Source organism: Anopheles gambiae, chromosome X, assembly GCF_943734735.2.
Source record: "Anopheles gambiae chromosome X, idAnoGambNW_F1_1, whole genome shotgun sequence".
In the NCBI taxonomy this organism is placed as follows: domain Eukaryota; kingdom Metazoa; phylum Arthropoda; class Insecta; order Diptera; family Culicidae; genus Anopheles; species Anopheles gambiae.
In genome coordinates this window covers 1,670,334-1,694,947 of record NC_064600.1, presented here as the reverse complement: position 1 = coordinate 1,694,947, position 24,614 = coordinate 1,670,334, and the positions used below count along the sequence as shown (strand labels likewise).

Sequence of the window (24,614 nt, the reverse complement as noted above, 5' to 3'; positions counted from 1 at the left end):
AGCAGTAAAAACCACCGCTAAGGTTAACTCGCACGCATTGAGCGCAATCAAACCCAGGGAACGGCACGAGCTTCGGTTCAATTTAAAACTAGTTCCGCAGCGTTTACGACCGCCGGGCGTAGAAGGGAGGGGAAAGGGAGAGTTTTTGCGGGCTCGTTTTAACACGATCCCCTTCGGCACGCCAGCGAGCGATATGATTGCTACCATTTGTAATTTTTCCCGTTTCGTTCGTTGTCTTTCCCCGGTCCAGTTTGAAGCCCGCTGGGCTGCAACCTCCCCCTCTGTTTTACTCATTCGGGAGCAGAGGGTTTGCAGCAGAAAGAAGAAGAAGAAAAAAAAAGCAGTAAATATCCCAAACCGCCCAAAGGGTTGTTTGCGTGTGTTGGCAGGAGATACAAAACCGCAGTGTAAAAGCAAGAAGCAACAACAACAAAAAACGCACACACACGATGATCATGAAAAGGGATTTTCATTTCCCGCTCACAACAGTGAGCTCAAACTTGGAAGCGAAGCTGTGTTTGACAGCTCCTCCCTGTATGTATTCCATGTGTGTGTGTGTGTGTGTGTGTGTGTGTGTGTGTGTGTGTGTGTGTGTGTGATACTATGTCTATTTGACTAACATCAGCCGTTGTAGCGGTTTAGTTCGAAAGCATGGAACATGGTAATAAGCTTGTTCGGACGCGCGCAGCGGCAACGCATCACTTCTTCGATTCATTCGCCACCATCGCGCGTCCTGTGTGTGTGTGTGTGTGTGTGCGTGCGCTGTTTGTTTGTACTTCCCTATCCCTCGGGGATCCCACGGGGGCAGGAAGGAAGGATCCTTGCATCATCCTCACCTCACACCGCCGACTCGACAGTGGGGAGGATTTTATTCGCCTTCATCGCCGCCTCGCGTTTTTGGGTGGGATTTAAAGGCCCTCGTGCTGTGTTTTTTTTTTTTACATTATTTTGATACCATGTGCACCGTGTGTAACCGAGGCGTGCGCTGGGTTCGCCGTTAGGTTCTCTCTCTCTCTCTCTCTCTCGCCCTTCCCTTCTGTTTCACCTTTATTTATCTCTTCATTTCCCTTCGTGTGACGCTTGCCCTGGCCGGCTAGTAGTTCCCGCCTATTTTTGGGATTTTTATTCCGATTCGATTATACTCACACCGGGCTGGCGCACACACACACACACACACAGCCAAATCCACAGTGCATTCGATACAATGTCCCCTCGGACCCACCCAACCAGCAATAGCAAGTAAAAAGAAAAAGGAAGACAAGCTCAGCGGGCTCTTCCAGAAGCAAACAAAAAAAAAACAGACACGCCACGCACATTACAACAATCGTTCCGAAATGGCCCGATTTACAGTATAGAGGGCCGTGGGCAGGATTAAAAACAAAACAAGGATTAAAATAAACTGTTTTCCCCGTTCGAGCAGGGCTCGAGGGCTCGCGGAATAACTGGGTGGTTCTCCCGTGCCGCAATCCTCGGCCGGAGTGGTCCTCGCGCATCGCTCCCTGTTGTCATCGTTTTGCAGCTGGGTATGTTTAGCACAAACTCACACACACACACACGCAAAGAGACACTTTTCGATGACCCAAAAGGGAAGGGAAAGGAGAGGGGAGGAACAAGAAGACCTAAAAACGGGCTTCAATTCGAGAGCGTTAAAACGAGAAATATCCGCAGCTCCGGTGTTTAACTCTGCTGTTGCGTTTTTTTTCTTCTTCTTTTGCGTAACAAGCCGAGAATAATGAATGTGTTGCAGAGATAGAGAGGGAAGGGAGCGAGGGGCTCGGGGGAGACCCCTGCCACACGCAAAAGGAACCTTTCGCCCCTGTTGGATGCGAACACACGGCGCACAAAGGCAAAGATGGAAGCAGGAAATATGGCACGGTTGGGCGAGCAAGGATTGGATGATTTGCTGCTGTGCGGTAGGCGGGGAGGGCGGGGGGGCGAATGGGTGGTGTGGGTTTACCGGGCGCGCGCACTACTACCACAAACATAAAACTTCCCTCCTTGGGCCCACACACACACACAGCTGGGTTGGAGCACACGCGAAAATGCGAAAATTATGGGCCGGATGGTTTTCCCAGCTTTTCCCAAGGAGAGAATGCAAGAAACGGGCGAAACGATGAGCAAAGAAAAGCAATAAACACTCGACTGGGGGGGGGGGGGGGGGGGGGGGGGGGGGGTTGGCTGTAGGAGAGTAAAAACAAGGGATCGATAAGAAAGAAAATGGCGGCCCAGCAGGGCAGCATCAGCAGCGTAAGCAACAGCAACTGGGAGGATGGTGGGTGGAGGAAAGGGGAGGGGGGTTATGTTTCAGCTGTGTGGGTGTTTTTTCGGGCATCGGGCCCGTAGGCTGTTTACCGACGGGCGACTTCACCGTGCGCATGCCAGTGCATGGTTTCCTTTCTCCCCCCCTCCTTCTCCCCATCACCATCGAGCAGAAAAAGTGGTGAGCGAAGAGAATTTCTTGCCCATTTTCAACGGCTTTTGGACGGAAATGTCAATTTTGCAATCAAATAAAGAGAGAGAGAGAGAGAGAGAGAGAGAGAAGAGAGAAAGAGAACGAGTGGTGTCACGCGCCCATCTTAATGATGCTATCATTCATCTTCCTGATGCGATTGATGTTCATCCCTTTATGTCCAGCCCCTTTTCCACCGCACGTGGAAAATTGCGTTCGCCCATGAAAAGGGGAAAATACACAGCATTCCGGATGTTGGTACAGCAGTACAGTAGAGTACGTAACACCGTACAACGAGCAATTGTTGGCGTAAAATATTCCAACTATTCCCTAACGAACACCTCTTCGTCTTGCTCACGGGTCGGAAAACCCCGACAAAAGCTCGGAAACTCCGAAAATGACTTTTTCCCTCCACCGTACCGCAACTCAGGCCGAGAGCGACATCCGGACGGCCGACGGATAATTACCTTACTCCGAGGTGGACCTGTCACCTAAACAAACAATTCTTTCGAGCTAAAGAGAGACAAAGAGAGAGAGAGAGAGTATCTAGCCCCCCTCCCTTTGGAAAACGGGAAAGTGAATGTTTTCTGCCCCCCTTCACGAACGCCACATTGATGAGCCATTAATTATAACGCCGTGGCACGCTTTTGCTATCATCAGCTCAGCGAGCGAGAGAGAGAGAGAGAGAGAGAGGTCGCCACTTACTTAACCTCCCACTGTCGTCTGGGGGTAATGGTGCGCCTATACTTATGCACCGATCATCACAAATCACCTTTAACACCGACGCGTGGTAGGTGGCAGCATAGCGGCGAACATGTCAAGGCCAAAGGAGCGATTGTTTTACGACCTCGGCACTTCAATGGTGAAGAAGGAGTCGGGTAAATCGCTTCACCGTTCCAACGTGAAAGGAGTAATAGAGAGACGGGGTAAGTGGGAGAGAAAGAACAATGTTTAAGAAGGTAGCCGACAACGCGTGCCCCTTTTTATTGCTATGCCCTGTGTTGCAGAGCCCTGAACTGCTGAAATGCTTTGAACCCGCGCGTTAATGAGTTACGGGGGCGCAGCCGAAGCAGTCGCGTAACCTGCCGATGACGTCGTGGGTCGTTAATGTTTCCTCAATCAATATTGTCGCTCGGTTTTAGAGAAAGATATACATCTACTTCCAGTGCTCATTAAAGAGTTTTCATACATACTCACACTCCAACTGTAGACCACCCTACCGGCGAAGAGGTTGAGCCGTGATTCCAAAGGAAGTTGTGTCGTTTTCATGTACTCGGAACAATGCGTCTCCCTTTCACTGTCACAGGAAGTTTATAGTGGTTTGGAGATCATTAGAATCAATCCAGACGTTCGGTTTTGGGTAACCAGATTGGCGGATCTGAGCAAACTTGGTTAAGTTTGAACATGTGCCAGAACCTTTGTACTATTCCCAAGATATCTTAGATATTCGTAATGTACTCAGAAAATATCTGAAATGTTCGTAATCTCATCAGAAGATATCTTTGATGTTTGGAAGGCATCTCTGAGCAATACATCGAGCACTCAAACAAACAGTATTCAGTACTAACAGTATGTCAGAGCTCGAAAAGACACGTTCTAAGCGATACTTATCGCGCGCCATGATACGATACCATGACTCATCTTGGAGCATTGCGTCTCGAATGCTTTGCTGCCCTTTCGATAGCGAATGTTGCATCTACCCTGGGCCAATTTCCCCGAGTTAGTCACCCAACTTGCCCCACCATAGCAAAGCAAACGACAATAACAGATAACGGAACGCGATTGGAGATGCCCTGCACAGTGTGCTGCGGGTATATCATCTCCACAGCGAAGAAACATCAGCTCGCAAAACCATCTTAACCATCTCCAGTGTCTGAGCTTCGGGCCGTTATCGCCCCACAGCCTTGCTCGCATCGATTCCAGGAAAAGTCCCAACACCTCCTCCCCCTTCGTCGCATGTGTGTTCTCGGTTAACGCTTGGCGCCGTCGCCACCATTGCCAACCTCAATTCTAAACAGCAGCATCAGCGTTAAGTCGTCCCCCCGGTCCCCCGAACACAAAGGCAGGGCATAAAAAAAAACCAAACACACACGCAGGGACAGCTGCCGGTTGTGGGCCGGGGTCCGCACGCCTGTTAGATTACATGGCCCCGATGTGTGTGTGTATCTGCTTCTCGCCGAGCGCAAGTGCATCGAGCCGCGAAACCAGCCCAGACGCTGACAGTGCCGCCGAGCTCACAATCGAAACCACTGTGTTACGCACAGCTCCATACTGCGCGCCGCGTAGCTCGAGCGATATGATGCCTAGACGGAGGATTTTGCGCACTCCGCATCTTTATGTTGGCGATATCGGAGCACCATGGGGGTTGCATACAGCGCACCTTCCACCCGTACGGATGCTGGCAGTTGATATCAGACAAATCATCGCTCCATGTGTGGAATGTCTGGGCTAAGCGAGAGGATGCCTGATGATTGCGATGCTCCTATTTTGCAGTGCAGTTCCATCTATCCTCAATGTAGCATTCTCGCTGAACACGTCATGTGTCTTGCGTCCGAAAAATAGTTCAGCAAATGTACAACAAAAAAGGCCATGCCAAAAAAAAAGAAAGAAAGAACGAACAAACAGCTTCACACAAGGACACGCTCACTCCTTGTGCTAACCGCATCCAATTTCGCTGCGGTTGAGCGGCAATGAATTCAACTCAATCAGCGCCCGGGATAGGACTCTAAAGCCCCCAGGCTAGCGGCTAGCAGTAGGGCAAAAGAAGGGAACGGAGAAGAAGGGAGCCCTCCCTCGGCAAAGATTTCCTTTGATGGCTCGCTAATGTCGCACCGCGCGCGCGGCGCAACAAACAAAAAAAAAGAAAAGGTGTGTGCACCTCATTGTTTTCCTCCTGCGGTACTGCGCCTTTACAGCGCTTGATCCGCTTTCATTTAATTTTCCCATTCCCAGCTTAATTTGCGTTAGATTTTGCCCCTTCTGTAAGCCGGCGCGCCACCCTCCTGCTTTGCACAGGGCGCACCTCCGGTTCGGCTGGCGGACGATAATCAGCATTCGAATGCAATTAAATGGTTAAATTATAAAGACCCCGGGGCGGCGGACGGCAGTATCCCGGCCAACGCCGACCAAGCCGAGGGATGCTGCGGCTCTGTTGCGCAGGGTGCATACCATTCAGGCGCGCCCGCTCCATTCAAATCCACACCTTCTTACCCTCCTTTCTGCGTTGTTCTGTTGTTCCATTATACTGCACCGTAACGACACCTGACATCAGAAGGAAACCCCTTGAGTGGCTGGGAAAAGGTATAATGCCACATCCGGTTGCTCCGGGGGGCCACATTTAACACGATGCGTTTCCAGCTAAGGCAGAGCCATTGTTCGCTTTGGTGGGTGCAATCTTTCCGCAGCTCATTAAGCGCACCGGATTCGTTTCAGATGACTCCTGGGCGAAGTACAAAAAAGTCCCCTTTGAGGCGGGCACACACACACACACACACCCACACACACGTGCGTTATTAGACGGGCAGGAGAAGATTTTTTGCCAGCACCACTGGTGCCTGGTTGGTGCGATTTGCTAACCAGGGCTGCTGCTCTTTTTCTTCTAAGGGAGGAGAGCCAGAAGAAGAAAAAAATGAGCGAGTTTCGGTTTTTGCCATTTAGAGCAAAAGAAAAGCGCAATCAAATGCGGGATTTTAAGGAGGCGGTGGTGGTGGGGCGTGGCACACCAGGCCCACACGCAATTAGGTGCGACCCGGCGAGGGGCACTGCCAAACGGGAAAGAAAAAAGGGGTTACGGCAGCCCGAAGGAGGGCAGGCAAAGCCAATTAGTCGATCAAAAAAAAAAAAAAAAACCTGCCAAAGAAATTACAATTTCCCGTGCCCGTGCACTGCCCATCATGATTGTCGCCAGGATTTGCGCCCGGAGGCTGGGCAGTCGCGTTCATTTCCTTGTAGCGCGCAAAAAAAATTGAAACCTTCAATTTCCGTCGTTCAACAATAAAAAAAGGGAGTTTTGAGGTGATTGCGCTCGGCAGCAGCGAATCGATTTCAGTTTTAAAAGGCGCCCCCTCACAATCAAATCAAAGCGAGAGCTAACACACAATAAAAAAAACCCCCCCTCCCGGCACCAAACCAAAAAAAAAGGGACTAAAAAGGATACAAGGCGAATAATGGACAAAGGAGAACGAATCCAAACACACAAACCACCGCACAGGGCGTGTGTGTGTGTGTGTGTGTGCCCCTGGAGAGTACAGAACATAGTGTGCAAATATGTAAGTACAGGCAGGGTGCAATAAGGGAGAAAAGAAACCCTGCCGGGCCCAGGAGCTCGACAAAAGGATTCGAGAAAACCCATTCGCTCGTTTTTCCCCGCTTTATTTCGGTGGATACCCGGAGGCGATGAAATGGGTTTTGCGGTTTGTTTTTTTTTTTTTTTTTTGGGTACCGCTCAACCTCCTCAGATCCATTCCACCACCGTTCCCCCCCCCCCCCCCCCCCCCCTCTCCCCCTCACCCAGCGAGCTCCGAAGTCAACCGCAAATTATTCAATCAAAGACGCGTGCGCCAAACATCGAACCCCGGAGGCGAAAAACAAAAAACAGAGAGAGAAAGAGTAAGCGAAAGCGAAAGAGCACAAAAACTGTTTTGAGTTAGTGCTTCCGGGAATGAGGGGAAGCGTCGCTTTGGGGTTGTAATTGGAGCGTCGGCACACGAAACCGTTTGGCCAATCGGTTTTTGGCGAATCGCGGTTGTGCGGAAACGCACAAGCATTGGCACAAGAAAATGGTGATGCAGCGTCAGGTGCATGACACCCGTCAGGTGACAGTCAGTCGTGGCTTAGAACGATGCAAAGCTTATCTAGTTATGCCACCAATTAGCTCAAGTCGGCACAGTCGTATTGTTGCTCTTTTAAGCGAACTTGTAGTGAATGCTCAGGACGAGCATAAGGATTGAATGGTTTTGGAAGTTCAGAAAACAACATAAAATAAAGTCATCTTTTTCTTTCGCTACCATGTCACTCGGGACAAAAAAAGGTTCAATAAACAGCTATTTTTTACTCAATCGGATAATGTTACAGGACGGAAGATATGTTTTAAACATAAAATTACCGCTTTCCATGTAACCTTTTTAATTCATAAAACATGCTTTCGATTGTATTATCCACGCTTTTACGTAAATGTGTGTTCTGACCACAGGGAGAGAGAGATGGCGCAACAATTGCGTGCAAACGCCTGAATCTCTGCAATCGCTCACACAGACCGTGCTTATAAAACCGATAATCCTTCGTCGATAATCCATATCCGTGTGTCAATCATTGTCAACCTTCGAACGCTGGCGAAGCGAGGAGATTACCACTATCAACCGCACAAAACATCAACACCAATGACAGTCTAATGCCGCAGAACCAAACACAACAACAAAAAACTCATGAACAAAACAAACAACCGAGCGCAGGGAAGAGGAAGCTTCAGAGCTAGAGCATGCCGCACACAACAGGACCCATTACGCTATTTTTCGTTTCGTTTCGCTTTCCACACAGCACCCCACCCCGTCTCGAAAAAAGAGAGACGAAAACTAATTAAGTAGCAAATTGTTGTTACAGCTCGCGTGTAATACCTTGCGACAACATGCGCGTGAAACGTGTCGCTGTGTGTTGCTTGGTAAAATGCTGCAAAGCCCCCGGGGAAAGAAAGTAAACGGTTTTCACGACGGCCAAAAAAAAAATGCTTTCGAATTTATACTGCCACACGGTGTGTGTGTGTGTGTGTGTGAGTAGCGACCGTCTCCTTTGATTTGCAAAGATACGCAGCGCGACCCTTACACTTTTGGTTGCGTTTCGCTTTCAGTCGGCTGGCATTAGCGCAAATTCCATAACAGCGAGCCAAAGCCAAGGGAGCATTAAAGGAAAATTTAAAGGACTTTGGGAAACTAAGATCGATCTGCTTTACAAGGGCTCTTGTAATTGGAACAAGTTTGTGTTTGGATTGTCTTCTCCCCCAGCCGAACGGGAAAAGAGTCACATACTAGAGCTTGCAGTGAACGGAAAAGGTAATAAAATCAATCTGAAGGTTGTACATGTGCAATACGCTTCATTTTTTTTTCGGAGAACACAGCTTCTGCCACATCATTTCCAGCGTCGATCCTCGTTCCGATGCGCCCTGTTAAACTTGAGTTACGATCGCTTTTTTCGGCATTTGATTTAAAAAAAAAAAAAAACGAAAAAAAAAGAAAGCAAGATCACCCCGCAGTTTCTAAGGGCGGCCGCGCCGTGGTTTGCTTCCGTTTTTGGGCCCAAAATTAACTTCAAATGGTACCGCCGCGGTCCCGACCTGTTCGATGACATTTTTTATCGCTCGCACACGCTCCCGCCGGTTTTATGTTCAGCACACAGGGAGCGACAACCGTCGTCACCTCCACACGGCAGTACGGCAAAGGCAAAGGAAATGATAATGAATGGTAGAGCCTAACGATACATGCGCGCGCTAGTAAACGTCGTCTGCTTTCCCGTCGAATCGCACCCACTTCCAGGAACGCAGTCCGAGCCAATTCACTCGAAGCTGTCAGCTGTCTCCAGGAAATACGCAAACCGCTTAAGGTCCATTTTTGCACAGCCATCATTCATTCAGTATTTCACTTTTTTTGGTGCTACTGTGTACTCTGTTTGCCGTTTACTGAGGGGTTTTTTTTTTCGTGGAAAACACAACATTACACCACACGTTGCTGGCAGATGAGAGACGAAATCCCACCACGAAGGTCGATTAGTTTTAAATACTTAGTATCGAGAAAGAGAGAGAGAGAGAGAGAGAAAGAGAAAAAAGACAAAAAGGCCAATGCCGACAGCAGTTTGAAGATGTGCGGGCGCGGCAAAGATCACGTTGCTGGTCTCGACAATCCGCGAAATGAGATACAGATGGGGGCAAAATAGGGCATCAGCGACGACAATGTGGTACAAATCTGTGTTGATTTGGCTTGTGGCATATGGCTCGGAAGAGAAGTGTAGAAGGTGCAGTGGGGATTGATGAGGATGAAGAATTTATGACGATTTGTTTGCCCATTCCCTACCGCTAACGAGACAGAGAGTGAGAGCATTACGAGTGTTACTAAAGTGTTATTGGCAGTGCGTGAGTTCGTTTCTTGATGACTTGACGGCGCAATGCTGGAAGATATACAATTGGGATGTAAATCCCAAGGTATCATAAAAATTAAATCAATAATAATAAACAAACTATTGGAATGAAAGCCCTTCAACACTAGACCACATGGTTCTGCTACAGTCAATGTACACCACACGATTATTTGTACATCTTGCCACAATCAAAATAGGACCTACAAATGTTGGAACTTCTGCGGCAAACTCTCTACCAACTCCACTCTCCGACACATGGAAAGGTCCTCTCTCCCCGCGCCTCCGAACCCATTTCCATTTGGACTTTTCTTCCAAATAAAATCCAATTCCAATAGATTTCTTTCCCGGCTCTTTAGCGGTGACCCGCACCAGACAGGTCACAGCGGGTAATAAATTCTGCCCCTACCCATAACCCACATGACCCGCAAGACGCCGGGGCCGATAAGTTACTGATCAGCGGCGGAATGTGTCGTCATCAGACCATTTCCCCTGCCTTCGGAAGCGCGCTGATCCACCGGTCTGGAAATGGAATGTGAACGAATTTTAATTGGATCCTTACCTCATCAAACTCACGCAGCCAGCAGGTGCACCCAGCTTCCTATGATTCCTGTACGATTTGTCTCCGAAACATTGGTTCAAATTCCTGCCCCGAGAATGTAGGTTTCGTCGGCCGAGAATTCGTCGTTCCCTATGCATCTCCAGCGCGCCACACGTTGGGGGCTTTCGGTAGATTTCGCTGATGGGATGATGATGCCTGACAGGGAAGACCGAGAGCAAAACATTAGAATTTTCAGCATCGTCCGGGGAGGGGTTGAAAGCTGAAACGCAGAAGGTCACACACACACACACACACACACGGACGAACTGAACCAGAGCGGCGCAAGAAAAATCCTTCAACCGTACTCAGGGCCGCTCCTTCTTCCCTTCAGCAGCTCTCAACGCGTCACCATCGGGCGATGGGTTTTAAAACCGCATGCGAATTTATCTCCCATTTTCCCCCGGAGATTCGATCGCCACAAAAAACAAAAAATCGTTTCCCCGTTTCCCCTATCTCTCTACCAACGCTGCCCGGCCCAGCCATATGCCCAGATGTGTCGGATGCGAAAGAATGGGAAGAAATGCCATAAGCATCCTCTGTGCGTCCATCGCCTGTCAGTCGCAGCTCGCATCCTTGACGGTTGCGTTCCCTCATGGTTCTAACCCTGCCTGGTTGAGAAACACCCCGGGGTGGCGCAAAAAAAACAAGGGGAATAATGGTGGAAAACGGTAAAATGGTATATCTCATCGGGCGCGTTCCCGGATTTGATGCGTGCTTCGTTCAACCGTGACACACTAGCCATCTCGCTCTGCCTGAGTGTCCCATCCCTCCTCTTCGTGTGCGTTTACCTTCGCTTTGGATGTCCTAGCCGACGACCTACCTTCCTGCCGCAATTCGACGTATTTTTCCGACGTAAGCTATTGCATCAACACCGCTCTCGCTGGAATGTGCGAGTGTTTTTGGGGTGTTGAAATGTTTGAGGTTAGGGAGCCTACGGGGCCCCTGCTGCTGACACGCACTGGAAAGCACGCCATTTTGAGGATGATACATGTCCTGCGGGTGTTGTTCTTTGGGGCGAGCGCTACAATCGGTTCTCCGTAGACGCTCGACTGCGTGCCCCTTTGTTTCACTGGCAGACATTTTAAAATCCTTCCCGAGTGAAGGAAAATCGCACACATTAAAACGGACGTGGACGACCACGACGCCGTCACAACTTGAGCGGAAAGGGCGATTAAGGTGTAGCAGAGCTTAAAACGCGCTTCCAAGCGTCTCATCTGCAAAACCCGATCATCACTTTGAGGTTAGAAACACATTCTGCCGACGCCCCTCGACAGTGCGGTTCATTCGAGTGAAACCCGCACACGCAAGCCCCGGTGCATTGCTTCCTCCCGTTCTGGCACGTTCTGTAACGGCCGCGAGAGTAGAGAGAGGGAGAGAGATAGAGAGGGAAATCTTCTGCCGGGAACAGAACACACGCGTGGTAAAGGTACGATAAAACGATCCAAACGCACGGAACAGAGACAAGATATACGCCTATGCCAACGCTAAGGTACGCGGAAACGAGCCGAGCACACGCAGCGAGCGCGCAAACGAGATGGAACGAAGTGCACGGGGACCCACTTGCCCGGTCTGGTCGAAGGGGGAGAAAAGAGATACACGCTGTTGCGCCTTGTGAATTGCCGCTCTTTACCACGCTGGCGGCAAATTCGGCGAAACGCCATATCGTTTGAGCACCGAAAAAGGAAAACCCACGACGCGGAAAAGCCGCACGGCAAGGGAAAACAGGAATAACTACCGGGTAGAGCTGGTGGACGATTTTCTTCACTCTTTACACACGCGCATGTTGCTTAGACACATATCATTGGAATGAAATTGTACTTACCGGACGGGAGGCACGCAATGACCGCCGACGACGACAAGCACGACACAGGCACACTTTGGCAGTGAAAATTGCACTCCACGGTTGAGAATTGCTCCCATATCGAACGGGGAGCCTTCTCACAATCCGATTCATATTGTGCACCAATTTTTCTGCCCCTGTTTCCTATCGGCGTCAACCGTTCGCCTTCGAGCGCACACGCAACCTAATGGCGTCGGGGCTTGGGGAACTTTATTTCCACGAACGGTACACGCAGAATTGACGTTTACGCAAATCGATCAATCGTTTAGTCCGGGTGACGTTCTTGACCGGTGCCCAGCACGGCGCGATGGCGGTCCTAATCGACGTTCCCGATGAATTCGCCAATTCCCGTCGAACACGGGAAGCGCTTAGGGGGCCTCACTGCCGCCGCCTTCGATTTGGACGCATTACTTTGTTGCTTTTGCTCAAGGTTTGATATTACTGATAGACGCGGTGAACTTATTGCAACTTTTTTTTTGTTTTTGAAATGGAACAGAAACTGATAATCTTTATTATAAAAATAACTCAATATGTTAGAGTTTATTTTACGTCACATGCGTAAAGATAATCGAAAGAACCGATGCCAGCCCAGAAGTAAAAGAACCGGCGGCTTTTTTTATCCTTGGCGCATCATTGGCTAAGGTTCATTTGAATTTAAGCAGTTCAACTTTAAATGCAACTTTGATTTTATGTTCAAATTTTGAAAACATTATGTGGTAGAAAGAAATTGTTTACCTTTAGTTACTCAAATAGGTCCTTGTGTATTTTTTTTAAACAGTACAGAAATATTTCCTTTTTCCATTTTTGGATTCGAATTAAATGAAATCTCTGTATGATTCCGTCGCTTCAAGATGAATTATTCCTTTAACATTTTTACAATCCTGTTATAATCCATACATTTTCGTCTCTTCAAGATTAATGTCTGCCCAAGGCAAAACTCTACTCTATGCAGCATTTTTTCCAGGGTATTTTTGCAATTATTGTACACAAAAAATGTTTGGCAATGCCATGAAGCTGTTTTATCCATTCCTGTTAAAATCCATTCCTTTTTGTCTCTTCAAGATTAAAATCTGCCCAAGGCAAAACTCTGCTCTATACGTAATTTTTAATTCTCTAGCGTATTTTTTATTTTTGCAATTCACAAAAATGTTTGGCAATGCAATAAAATTCTGTTTTTTTTTTTGTCAATATGATGATTTACTTTCTCTTAATCGATTAACCTTCGAGAGACTTTATTTTGAATTTTAAGTTCGAGTAACATGGCCGAGTCTGAATGCGTTTTCCAACTGGCAGAAATTAAGGTTTTGAACCATTATAAAATTATTTATGGCGAGCAGCTTTTAGTGAGTTAATAAGCCTAAAAGAATCATAGTTCGGACAGTTCTTGAAGCAAATTCCACTGATACTTGTTCAAAAACGGTTCAACATTTTCATCTTCGGCCAGAATTATATCAAATAATCAATGTTGTGGCCTAAAGTAACTGCCTCAGTTCATACAAACATAAAAAAGGAATTTTTCAACAAAAAAATCTTACAAAACGCATGCTTATAAGCTAAACTTTCAGCTTGCTCAAGGTGGATTAAAAATATATCAGTTGGTGGATTAGGGCCTTTGGGGGGTCGCCATAGTTTAGGGACTTTACGTCGTTTTAGAACCGTTAACCATTGGTTTCCGCACACAAAGCTTAGCAAATAGAACAGATTTCTTTGTTATTATGTGCATTTTTGTGTGTCTATTGATTTTATCGAAAAAATAAGATATATTAACAAAAGATTTGATGATTTAATTATGCACGAAATTTAAAATCATGTGAGTAAGAGTTCTAATCTCACGTAAATTGTCCATGCGGCTCGTAGATAATGAGGAATTAATGTGAAAATGTAAAAAAGTAATGATTTCTAAATTTTTATCATCAAAAATGTCAAATAAATAAAAAAATTATAGAATAAATTCACGGAATAACACAAAATAACACACTTTAATCCGTGTTGAAATGTTAAATAAGAACTCGCAGAGTCCAAAATATATTTTTAAAGAATATTTAATCGAAAAAATGGGGTAGATAAATTATATGAACAAATTTAATAAATGTAAACAAAGTTTGAATCCTGGGGACCTTACGTCAAGTGACGTCAAATTGTCAAAATGCACTAGAATCCACCATCTGATATTTTTAAATCCACTTTGAGCTTACTTTCGCATGTATAATGAAAGAGCATGCCAAATAATAAAACAAAAAGCTCATCTATTAATTTCTTACCGTGTAACATCGCGATTGTAAAATATCTCACGAGCGTAGAATTAAACTGTCATAATAGAGAAATGATTAAGAAAAAACAACAGTGTATCAATTCGGTAATGATAAAAGGATTGCACTCCACCGCAACTGATCGTCGATTATGTTTGGCATCACTGCCATCTTCGCGAACGGCTTGGAGCGAGCGCAATTTTGTTCCCCGGGCGTGGGGGCTTGATTTGACAGGTTTGTTTACCTTTTTGTAATTGAATATTTCCTAACTGTTTTTGCAATCGTTTTTGCAACGGTTTTGAAGCGAGTGATACATTTCTTTCGTAAATGTGATGTACAGCTAAATATACATCTTACTTAAAAAAACACCCGATGAGAGTGCGCCAGAGTGGCTTTGCGTGCAACGTTGGTAAACAATTATGCGGCATATTGGCTAATTATTTTGATGCCATCGGCACCATATTATCTTCCGATCTGATTCCCTGGACCACAAACACTCCCGGACGCGCCCCGAAGTGCGTGTGAAAGTGTGAATGCGTGAAGGCAGCAGTGTTGTGCCATGTCGTCGGCCGAGATCCTCGGCCGCTTCAATGTAGCCCCTGGCCGGCTGGCACGGTCGATAAATCCTGCGGCCGCGCTGCCACACGGGCTGCATCTGCACCCAACCGATCGCTCTCTCTCTCTCTCTGTGACACTCGACGCCGACGCCGGTGGTTCTGGCTTTGATCTCCGCCACGCCCGAACACCGACACCGGCCGTCGGCGATTGCTAAGCGGGCGCAGCGCATTTACATTTTCCGCCGACGTACGTTCATTAGGGAAATTGATTTATGGCCGCACGGTTCATCGCCCGACCAGGGGGGGGGGGGGGGGGGGGTTCGCGCGTCACTCCCCCCGCGCGAGGGTGTCCAGTTACGAGGGTGGCGGGCGAGGAACGCAGAACCAAGGAGGTTTGTTTTCGTCCGCTCGCGCAGCGAAAGGCTTCGGGTATCTCCGCTTCCGTGGAAATTGGAGCAAACTGGGCCGCATTGCGTCGCATTGACCCGGCGGTGTTGCGTAACGCCTGACCTCGATCGGTACGCCGCACCTCGACGATGGTGGTGGCACTTCCGGGCACGAACAGAGCATCCTATTTCATCGCGGCCCTTCCGCTGCTTTCTCTCTCTCTCTCTCTCTCTCCCTCTTCCACAGAGAACCAGGCCCAGCAGTACGGCGAGGTGAACCAGCTCGGCGGCGTGTTCGTGAACGGGCGGCCCCTGCCGAACAGCACGCGCATGCGGATCGTCGAGCTCGCCCGGCTCGGCATCCGGCCGTGCGACATCTCGCGCCAGCTGCGCGTCAGCCACGGCTGCGTGTCGAAGATACTGGCCCGCTACCACGAGACCGGCTCGATACTTCCGGGCGCGATCGGCGGCTCGAAGCCGCGCGTCACCACGCCCAAGGTGGTGACGTACATCCGCGAGCTGAAGCAGAAGGATCCGGGCATCTTCGCGTGGGAAATCCGGGACCGGCTGCTGTCGGACGGCGTGTGCGACAAGAACAATGTGCCGAGCGTCAGCTCCATCTCGCGCATCCTGCGCAACAAGCTCGGCAACCTGGCCCACCACCATCACCACCCGCACCATCCGCACCATCCGCACGCGGGCACGGGCGGCGGCGGGGCCCACACGCCGCACGCGCCCGCCCACCTGTACAACTCGATCTATCCCTCCTACCCGTACGCGGCCAGCACGCTCAAGTCGGAGATGTCGTGCGGGGGCAGCCCGTCCCCGCCGACCGGCGCGACGCCGATCCGCAGCCCGCACGCCCACTGCCCCTGGCCGTCGTCCCACTCCGTCACCGACATACTGGCGAACGTGCACCATCAGGCGACGGTGGCCGCCCTGCGCAACGGCGGCACGCCCACCTCCCAGTGCCACACGACCCCACCGCCCACCTCGGTCGGCGGCCAGCTGATGAGCGGGGGCGGTGGTAACGGCGGTGGTAACGGCGGCGGCGCCGGCAACGGGAACGGCACGATGAATGGCGCGAGCGCGTCGGCAGCGGCGGCTGCGGCGGCGGCCGCTGCGGCTGCTGCTGCCGCCGCCGCCGCCGGCAATGCGGCGGTCGCGATGCACCAGCACCACCATCACCATCACCACCACCAGATGCAGGAGTCGGTGTCGCCCCAGTCGCCCAACTCGTACAACTACTACATGTACCTGCAGAGTGGCGGCATGCATCACGGCGGGCTGGCGAGCGCGTCCGGCCTATAGGCTCCCTTCCCGGGAGCGTCCTTTGGAGAGCACTGAGAGCGAGAGAGAGAGATAGAGAGAGAGAGCCTCACCCATCCCCACTAGCTGCTCCGCGTCACGAGATCCTTCCGGCGGCTGCGTTGCTCCGAGCTGCCGTCATCAACACCACGCGGGGCTGCCGGACACAGCAAACTAGCTCTGCTAGGTTTTAATCGATAAGTCACACCACAAACCGCTTCACCTAACACGCGCTAACCTATCCGTAAGGTACTTTTCACTGTGTAATTGTTTGTAATTGTACTTGTGGGTGCGTGTTTGTGTGTGTGTTTGGATTTTAGTTTTTACCCAACCGGCCGGTGCAGGTTTGGGACGAGTTTTTGTTTTGTCAAATGTAAGCCTCAGTTGCCATCTTACCCCCCCGGTTAAGTGTACAGAAAAAAAGTTTCTTTTGCAGTTTTTAAACACTTTAAAGAGTACTAATTGTAAAACAAAAGATTCTAATTTTTCCGTTCTTTCAAACCCCACCTAACTCCGAAGAAGGGGAGGAAAACGAATCACTTCAGATCGTTCAGTGGTAGAAACAGAAGCAGAGAAAACAAAAGTCAGCCCGAAAGCAGTGGCCGAGGAAAAGAGAGTAACAAAACAATGGAAAACTAAAGTACAAAACGCATTGTGGAACAATTTACCCGACGACATGGGGGGGGGAGCGAGCTTGAGCGGAACAGCGGTAACAAAAGCAAACAAACTAACTAATCGAGTCAGATAAGCATGTAGAGAGATGAGGATAGAGTGATCTATGATAGAAAACAGGGGTGAAGTGAAGAACATTAGATACCGCTATATCAATCATCAAACAGTACCCAACTGACATTTTATAGCACGAATAATCGGGAATTCGAGCAAATTCCCTTAAACTGGAGCCTTAAACTTCCCTTAAACTGCACCAGTTTAAGGGAATTTAGAAAAAGTCCTTTAAAATCAAATGTGATGCGACTTTTTCGTTACTTTCTTCTAGATTCGCTCGGAAACGATGTTTCCTATCGTTGTAGTTGGTCATGTACCCATTTTATACTTAAATAATACTCATTTTTATAGAATAACGTCACATAAAATTAGCTTTTGTTTTTCATTAAAAAACCATAGTCATGAATGAAAAATGAGCTCGACGGCATCGTCCATCGATAGAGGAACGTCTAATTTACGATCACACCAAATCTTGGCGCTTTCAACACACTTGATCACACACAAATCCACAATTTCAGGCGTATCGAGTACTAATCGAGCAGATATGGGAAAACAATTTCGAGCAAATGTCACTTGGGTAATCTTATGAACTTCAAACGACAAAAAGTAGCAAAAACAAAAAGTTGGTGTGTATGTATGTGTGTGTGTGTGTGTGGGTGTGTGTTTGTGCAATTTTGATGCAAACAATTTCTGGTTTTTCTTTTTCCCAGTGTGCAGCACACGTGTGACTGCACCCGGAACTGCTGGAGCAGGTTTTGTTTGTTTGCACTCGTTTCTCGTGCGCAGTACCATTCCTTCCGCCATCGTTCTGGAAGATGTCCGACAGATGGTCGGGACGGGAAAACACCAGCAACACACACACACACACACACACACACACGTACACACGCACACGATATTTACTGTGGAAAACCGGTGTGGAAAAACAGACTGCCAGTGCTCCAAGGGAGAGAGAGCCGAACCGCGTGACCTCAAAAGCACCGGAAGGGGCGAACCTTATGCAGCGAGAACAAAAGTGCAAAAACAAAGCGCCAACAAAAAATATACATATAAAAAAAAAACAGATGCAACTTTTTAAAAACTGGACACCAGTGTCAGGACACACTTTGTGAAACACAAGAAAGTACAACTATAAAACAGAGAGAGAGAGAGAGAGAAGGAGAGAAATATCATTATTGTAACTTGGCAAATGTGTACACTACAAACAAGCAAACTAAAAGAATACCACACATTTTAAGCGCGCATTTTGCGCAACAAGGCATAGAAGAAATATATACCAGAGAGACGAAAAGAGCAGGAGCGATATGGAGGGTGAAAGGATGGAGCGAAGCAGTGAGGATGGGCCGCAGAGAGCAACAACCTAGTAGCGTATGTTAGAGCTAGTGCGCGGAGCGCGAGAAAGAGCACGTTAGATTGTAACGATACGAAAATACTACTAACCCACTAACAACTACTACACACAACCGTAACAGCAGAACGCTAGCGTCAACTTGGCGTGTGCACCCCCGGGGCAGCTATACTCTCACTACTTGAAGTAAGAACAAACGTACACACCCACACACACATACGTGTGGGTGGATGATAATGTGAAGCAATACATACTTACTACCTTAACAAGAAAAAAGTAGCCTTTTGGGGAGCGCGGTAGAGAGGGAAACCGAAAGGCGCAGGCTTTCTCATACGGAGCAGTAGTTTAATAACAGTGAGCCAAGGGAAGGGTGAGGTGTTACAGGTGGATAATGCAAAAGCTATAGAGTGAAGGGAAGTGGGAAAAAAGAGGCAGCCGACAGTCGGGTCAGCTCGATAAGGACGAAGCGGACGCGGTGACGGGGTCAGGAGGGGGGGGGGGGTGTAAGGAATTATATATAAAAAAAAATAAACAAACAAAAGAAGGCATACGTATAGAATTATATATACATATAAATGAATAGATTTATATTTATATATATACATACACATATATTATTCAACAAAACATATTGATAGTGTGTGAGTGAGGGAAGGAAGAGGGACGAAAGGGAAGGGCACGCGAAGCTGGCGGTTTTGCAATAGGACGATGGGTGTTAGTACACGAAGATCAAGTAAATCAGATAGTAGGCATGTGTGTGTGTGTGTGTGTGTGTGTGTGTGTGTGTGTGTGTGTGTGTGTGGGTGTGCGTGTGTCTGTGTGCATAATCTAGCGAGCGTCACTGAAAACTGCTGAATGAATGGATGAGTGTGTTTGTGTGTGTGTGTGTGTGTGTGTGCGAGAGGTATTTGATAACAAGTTGCATCAATTGTCAAACTCGATCGAGCGAAAGAGAGATAGAAAGAAAGAGAGCATGTGGGTGAAGAGAGCGAACGAAGACGGCTACTTTCGAGCAGCGTGTTTTCGAGCAGCTTTTAGACGCCGCGAGTGGTAGTAGTATTGCACGCGTAGGTAAATACTAAACAACTAGACCGTAGGATGTAGATATTATAGAGCTAACCCGATTGTATCTCAGAAAACAGATGTGTGCCTTTTTCTACCGAAATGAAGTATGCAACTATTCGCCTGCTTTGCAAAAAAAAAAACAACAACAACAAAAAATGGAAACTAAAACTACTACTAAATCCCTAAATCCGGTGGAACGGTGGAAGCAAACAGCGAAAGCAAAACACAAAACACTACAGCTAAAAACAGGAAGCAAACAAAGCTAAAGAAAAGCAAGCAAACAAACAAACAAACAAACAAACAAACAAGCAAAGCAGCACAAGCGAATTGCGCAAAAAAAAAACGGGGCAATATTCAGAGGGTGAGAGAGAGAGAGAGAGAGAGAGAGAGAGAGAGAGAGGAAAATATGAAAAATTACAGGAAAACTAAACATGTAAACAATAGTGAGGAAAGTGCAAGAGGAAAAGCCACTGCCGATCGAGGCATGTTCGTTCAAACAGCAAGTGGGAGAAGGGGAGGACGGATGTGTGTTTGGATGTGCTCGAATGACCCCCAGAACACTCGCCGCTGCCCTCTGGGGGGGGGGGCAATTCCCATTTGCGAACCATTGAAACCGTGCCAAGCCCGGAGCTCTGGTTTGTTTGGTCAGTGGGTGACTGGGTGAGCAGTCGTGGTGCAATATGACCCGCTCCGTCCCACTGCACTGCTTTTCGTTGTGCAGCTACCCCACTGGACGCTGGGGGAGGGAGGAGGAGGGTGCGTGTTGCATTGTAACAGTTCCGCAATAAACCGCAGAAACAACATACGATCATCAAACACGTTTTGTCGAGCGACTAGGAGCGCGAGCGTGTCATAGATTGGTTACAGCTTTGTGCCGTCCCCTCACGGCCTTTTCATTGCAGCCCCCCCCCCCAGTGTATCGATTTGCTCGAATCGGATGCAGGGCGCCTGTTAGCGAGCGTTATTCGGGCACTAAACTGATCCCACGTACTCGATCCCGATCGTGCGTTGGGCTCTCTTCCTCTCTGCGCTTCGGTTATTGTTTCAGTTTTTTTTTTATTATTTGTTTCTCTCCTGAATGACGCCCAATCGGAGCACCGAAATATTGCAAATCAAACCTAACCCCTACACACGAAACACACGAGCTTGACGTCGACCTGTGCTGGTCGGCAGAAAGATTAGAGAGATAGACAGCCTGTATGTACGGCGTGCATGAGCGACGAAGAACGATTGAGCGGATGAATGCGAGAGAAAAAGAGAGCGATAAATATAGTGAGTGAGAGTGGAATAGAGAGTTTAAGGTGTAGTGGTAATAGTTTTGTGTTTTAATAGTTAAAGCAAACATATTAAAAAGAAAAAAGGAGCGGAGAAATTTAATCTCAACTTGAAAGCAATCTTCTATTGATCGATTACGTGTCCACCGGGGAGCTTCTTGAGAAGGAAATATGTGTAACAAAACAACAACAACAACAGCAAAAAAGAATATGTAAAAAATGGAGCAAAAAGCAACAGAAGCAACCTCAAGGGTCATGGTAAAACGACAACAAAAAATCGTTCGGTAAAATCGGGAGTTTTAAATGGGTGCGACGAGGGGACGCGGAGAGATGGGGAGGGGGAGTAGAAGTAGCGAAATGTGTAACTAAACAATTTTAATACTAGCAGAGGTAAGGTAAGGAACCGGAGCGTATATCATAGTGTGCAAATATGAGCGAAAAAGAAAGAAGAAAAATGGAAGGAGCTCAGAAAGAAGATGAAAATACTAAAATAAAAAACACACACACACAGTCATCTTGCAAGAAAAGCAGCTGAAATGAAGAAACCAATAGCAGCAATAGATATATTTTAGCAGAAAGCGAAAAGGATAGAGAGAGAGCGAAGGAGGAGATAGTAATACAAACTCACAATAAAGCGCGCACTTACTGTAACACGAACGAGTGAAACAACAAACACTGTACAATTTGGACCTCATGCAGACGGAAACGTTTTTACCTCAAGATGTTACACGAGAGGTTGCCGCACGAATGTTCAACATAGGTGACAAAGCGGCAACACTATCTCTCTCTCTCTCTCACACACATACACACCGTAACTAACCGTAGCACATTTGAGAAATGGACAGAAAATGTAACGCAATGCAAACAAATTGAAAACAAAATATATACAATGGAAACAGAAGAATAGGAAGAAAACAAACAAATACACTAAACAACAAACATCAATGGTATAGAACAAGATTAATAAAGCAAGAGTGAAAAAGTGTACAAAAAAAAAAAAGAAAACAAGAACAGAGTAAAAAACAAAGAATTTCTGCGTGTGAAAGATAACGAAAAGAGAGCGCAAGAGAGAGAAAGAGAGAGAGAGAGCTGCGGAAGGGCAAACCACACTATCCAAAAATCGCAAAACGTCAAACACAATCTTTGCATGTTTTTTGATACAATGTAATTTATATTTAATTTAGTTTAATGTGAAAACTCTAGCGATACATTAACGCGAGATGTAGTGCGAATAAGGGGGAAGAAGAAGAAGAAAAAAAAAACTACACAGATGCAAACTCACCCCTCCAGTTGTGCGTGTGTATGTGCGTGGATGCTTAACCATGTACGCAATACATAACAGTATAAATCTATATTTTGCATCCCATACACCAAACGTGCGCGTCATAAGCAAAGGGCATGGTAGCGAGGTGTGGGGTTTTTTTTGTGGGAAATGGGAAACAACAGTCCCAACTAATGCTAATGAAATAATAAAAATGGTGCGAAATGTGAAAAAAAAAATTGAACACATGTGCGAGCCTTTTTGGTATCCCCATTCCCCTAATTTTGGTCCACCCTAATCAGGAAAGAAAATGCGTGAAAATGGTTCCATTGTTTTTTTTTTTTTGGGAAGCAAGAACAACAACCAGAAAAAAGAGTATCAATATTTTGATGGAAACATCCGAACAGTGTTTCACACAACGTCGGGCAGGAAGGGAGAATTTGCGGTCGGGCAGGTCAGTGCGAGGTACCGAAAATTGTTTCCCAATTTGCGACGGGTCACCGGAAATGGCCTGTTTGCTCTCGTGGTTCTCGTGCGATTATTTCCTTCTCCCTGCCTTTGGTGGTTTACCCTCGGTGGCGGTCCCTTTCAGCTCGTCTGGCGCGGCAAGATCGCGCACCGATCGCGCGCTGATTCGCCCTTCCCCCCCTCAGCAGGACCCGCAAAACCCAATCGATTCGATCGATTGCAGTCGCAAGTCGGCCTGGTACACGGCCGTATAATCCGCTTCCTCTTTCCGGTGGTGGGAAAATTTGCTGGAAAAGGAGCGCTGAAGGAAACAGATTGCAACAGCCGGGGTCGTGCTTTCGGAGCAATCGACAACGCATTACATCGGTTTCGCTTCGATTGAGTGGTAATTTTCGTGCATAAAGGTAATGTATAGGAGGGTAAGTACAATGGGCTGGTAGCTCGAATGAGAGACAGAGAGAGAGAGAGAGAGAGAGAGAAAGAGAAGTAATTGAACAATGAGACAACAGCATTGAAATAATAATTAAAAGCACCGTGTAGAGTTCGTGTAATTGCAGCTTTCCTGCAAGCGTTTTCTCCTCGTTATCTCTGGTACGTCCGCTTAGAGTCGCTTAAGCAGCGCCTGGTGGGTAGGCAATCGCAAGCAACGCTTCAGCACAATGTGCCTCCTAGCGTTGCTGGTTAGTTGGGTAAAGGGTGCAGTTTGAGCGATTTTTTTGTATCATTTCTTTTGATTTTCCCTCTACCAGTTTGGACCTTTAATCTGCCACAAATTCTAAATATAGAAAAATAGGATAACAATGACAGTCGCTGAAGTCCCTCGCTCTGGTACAGAGCCGGGAAGAAAGCAACGGAAAGACATTTAAATCCTTTGCACACTTGCTAGCGACAGCGAATGGAACCGAAAACGAGACATCCTGCTGGCACCCTGGTGGGCCATCGATGAGCCGCATCCTTGCGCGGATGTTTGCCACAGTTCCACCAACTCCACCCCCCCCCCCCCCCCCTGGCGCAGAAAGCAAAAAGGAATCCGCCCAGCCCGTCACACAGCGGTCGCTCTGGCAACCGATCAACGCGAGATCGAAATTCCCTCTATCAACCGGTACCACCTCTACCCCTCGCCGTGCTGTGCAGGGTGTCGCTGGTGTTGCAGGTAAGATGATTACCACACTCCCCCTTTCACTTTGCCTTCCGGAGGGCCACTTGTCGGTTCGCGCAACTGCCCTGCTGTGTGTGTGCTGTGGCGTAAAAATTCGGTTTCCAACGGGGCGTTGCCCAGGATACCCCCGGATCAATCGGTGCGACAATCTCACACAGGGCGCCGCAATCGGCGCACCGATCGGCGGGCGGGCAAATGGGCACAATAATCACCGCCGGGGTTGGGAATAATGAGCTCGGGGGAGGAGGTTTGGCTTGCGCCCCTTGCGCTCGCAGCCCGTGGACCGTGCTGGGCCGGGCCTATTGCATTGCAATTAAACGCGATACGCCCCGGTGGTCTCGGAGCTGCGCCTGGGAGGGAAGCCAACGCTACACAGCTACCAAGTGGCTAGCGGGTTGCGACGGTCTTTCCTGGTGTGCTGGGGGAAAATTGGAAAATTGCGGGAAAACAGGTACTAGCCCTTTTCGGTCGGTTAGAGTGGAGAGATAACTCACGGTTACTCTTTAATTGCGTTTTGGGTTAATTGTGAGCTCATCAATGTCATCATTTCGCACTTAAAACGGATTTATGCGAATGTACAAAAACACACACACACACACACACACGCATACATACAGTTACACATTGGAACACTCTTGAAGCACACCTGATTAGTGATGTGCTGTATGGAGCGCACCCACGACTCCGATCCGACTCCGACTCCGGGCGACTCTGGACGATTCCGAACGACTCCGACGACTCCGAACGACTCCGAACGACTCCGAAAGACTCCGAACGACTCCGAAAGACTCCGAACGACTCCGG

The 24,614-nt window shown here is 48.0% G+C and overlaps 2 protein-coding genes across 2 annotated transcripts in view; one reads left to right on the top strand and one right to left on the bottom strand.

Annotated features, from left to right (window-relative positions):
* Positions 1–12,227, bottom strand: part of LOC133392910 (uncharacterized) — a 44,265-nt gene extending 32,038 nt beyond the window's left edge. Inside the window, exons 1-2 of the mRNA XM_061655480.1 lie at positions 11,992–12,227; positions 10,131–10,325 (exon numbers count right to left, since the gene is read on the bottom strand). Coding sequence (XP_061511464.1) covers positions 10,131–10,325; positions 11,992–12,089 — 293 coding nt within the window. The 5' untranslated portion in view covers positions 12,090–12,227. The remainder of the gene's footprint in view (positions 1–10,130; positions 10,326–11,991) is intronic.
* LOC5667704 (paired box protein Pax-1) overlaps positions 1–17,344 on the top strand; it is a 64,279-nt gene extending 46,935 nt beyond the window's left edge. Inside the window, exon 2 of the mRNA XM_001689292.3 lies at positions 15,449–17,344. Within this exon, the coding sequence (XP_001689344.3) occupies positions 15,449–16,512 (1,064 nt within the window). The 3' untranslated portion in view covers positions 16,513–17,344. The remainder of the gene's footprint in view (positions 1–15,448) is intronic.
* The last annotated feature ends 7,270 nt before the right edge of the window (positions 17,345–24,614 follow it).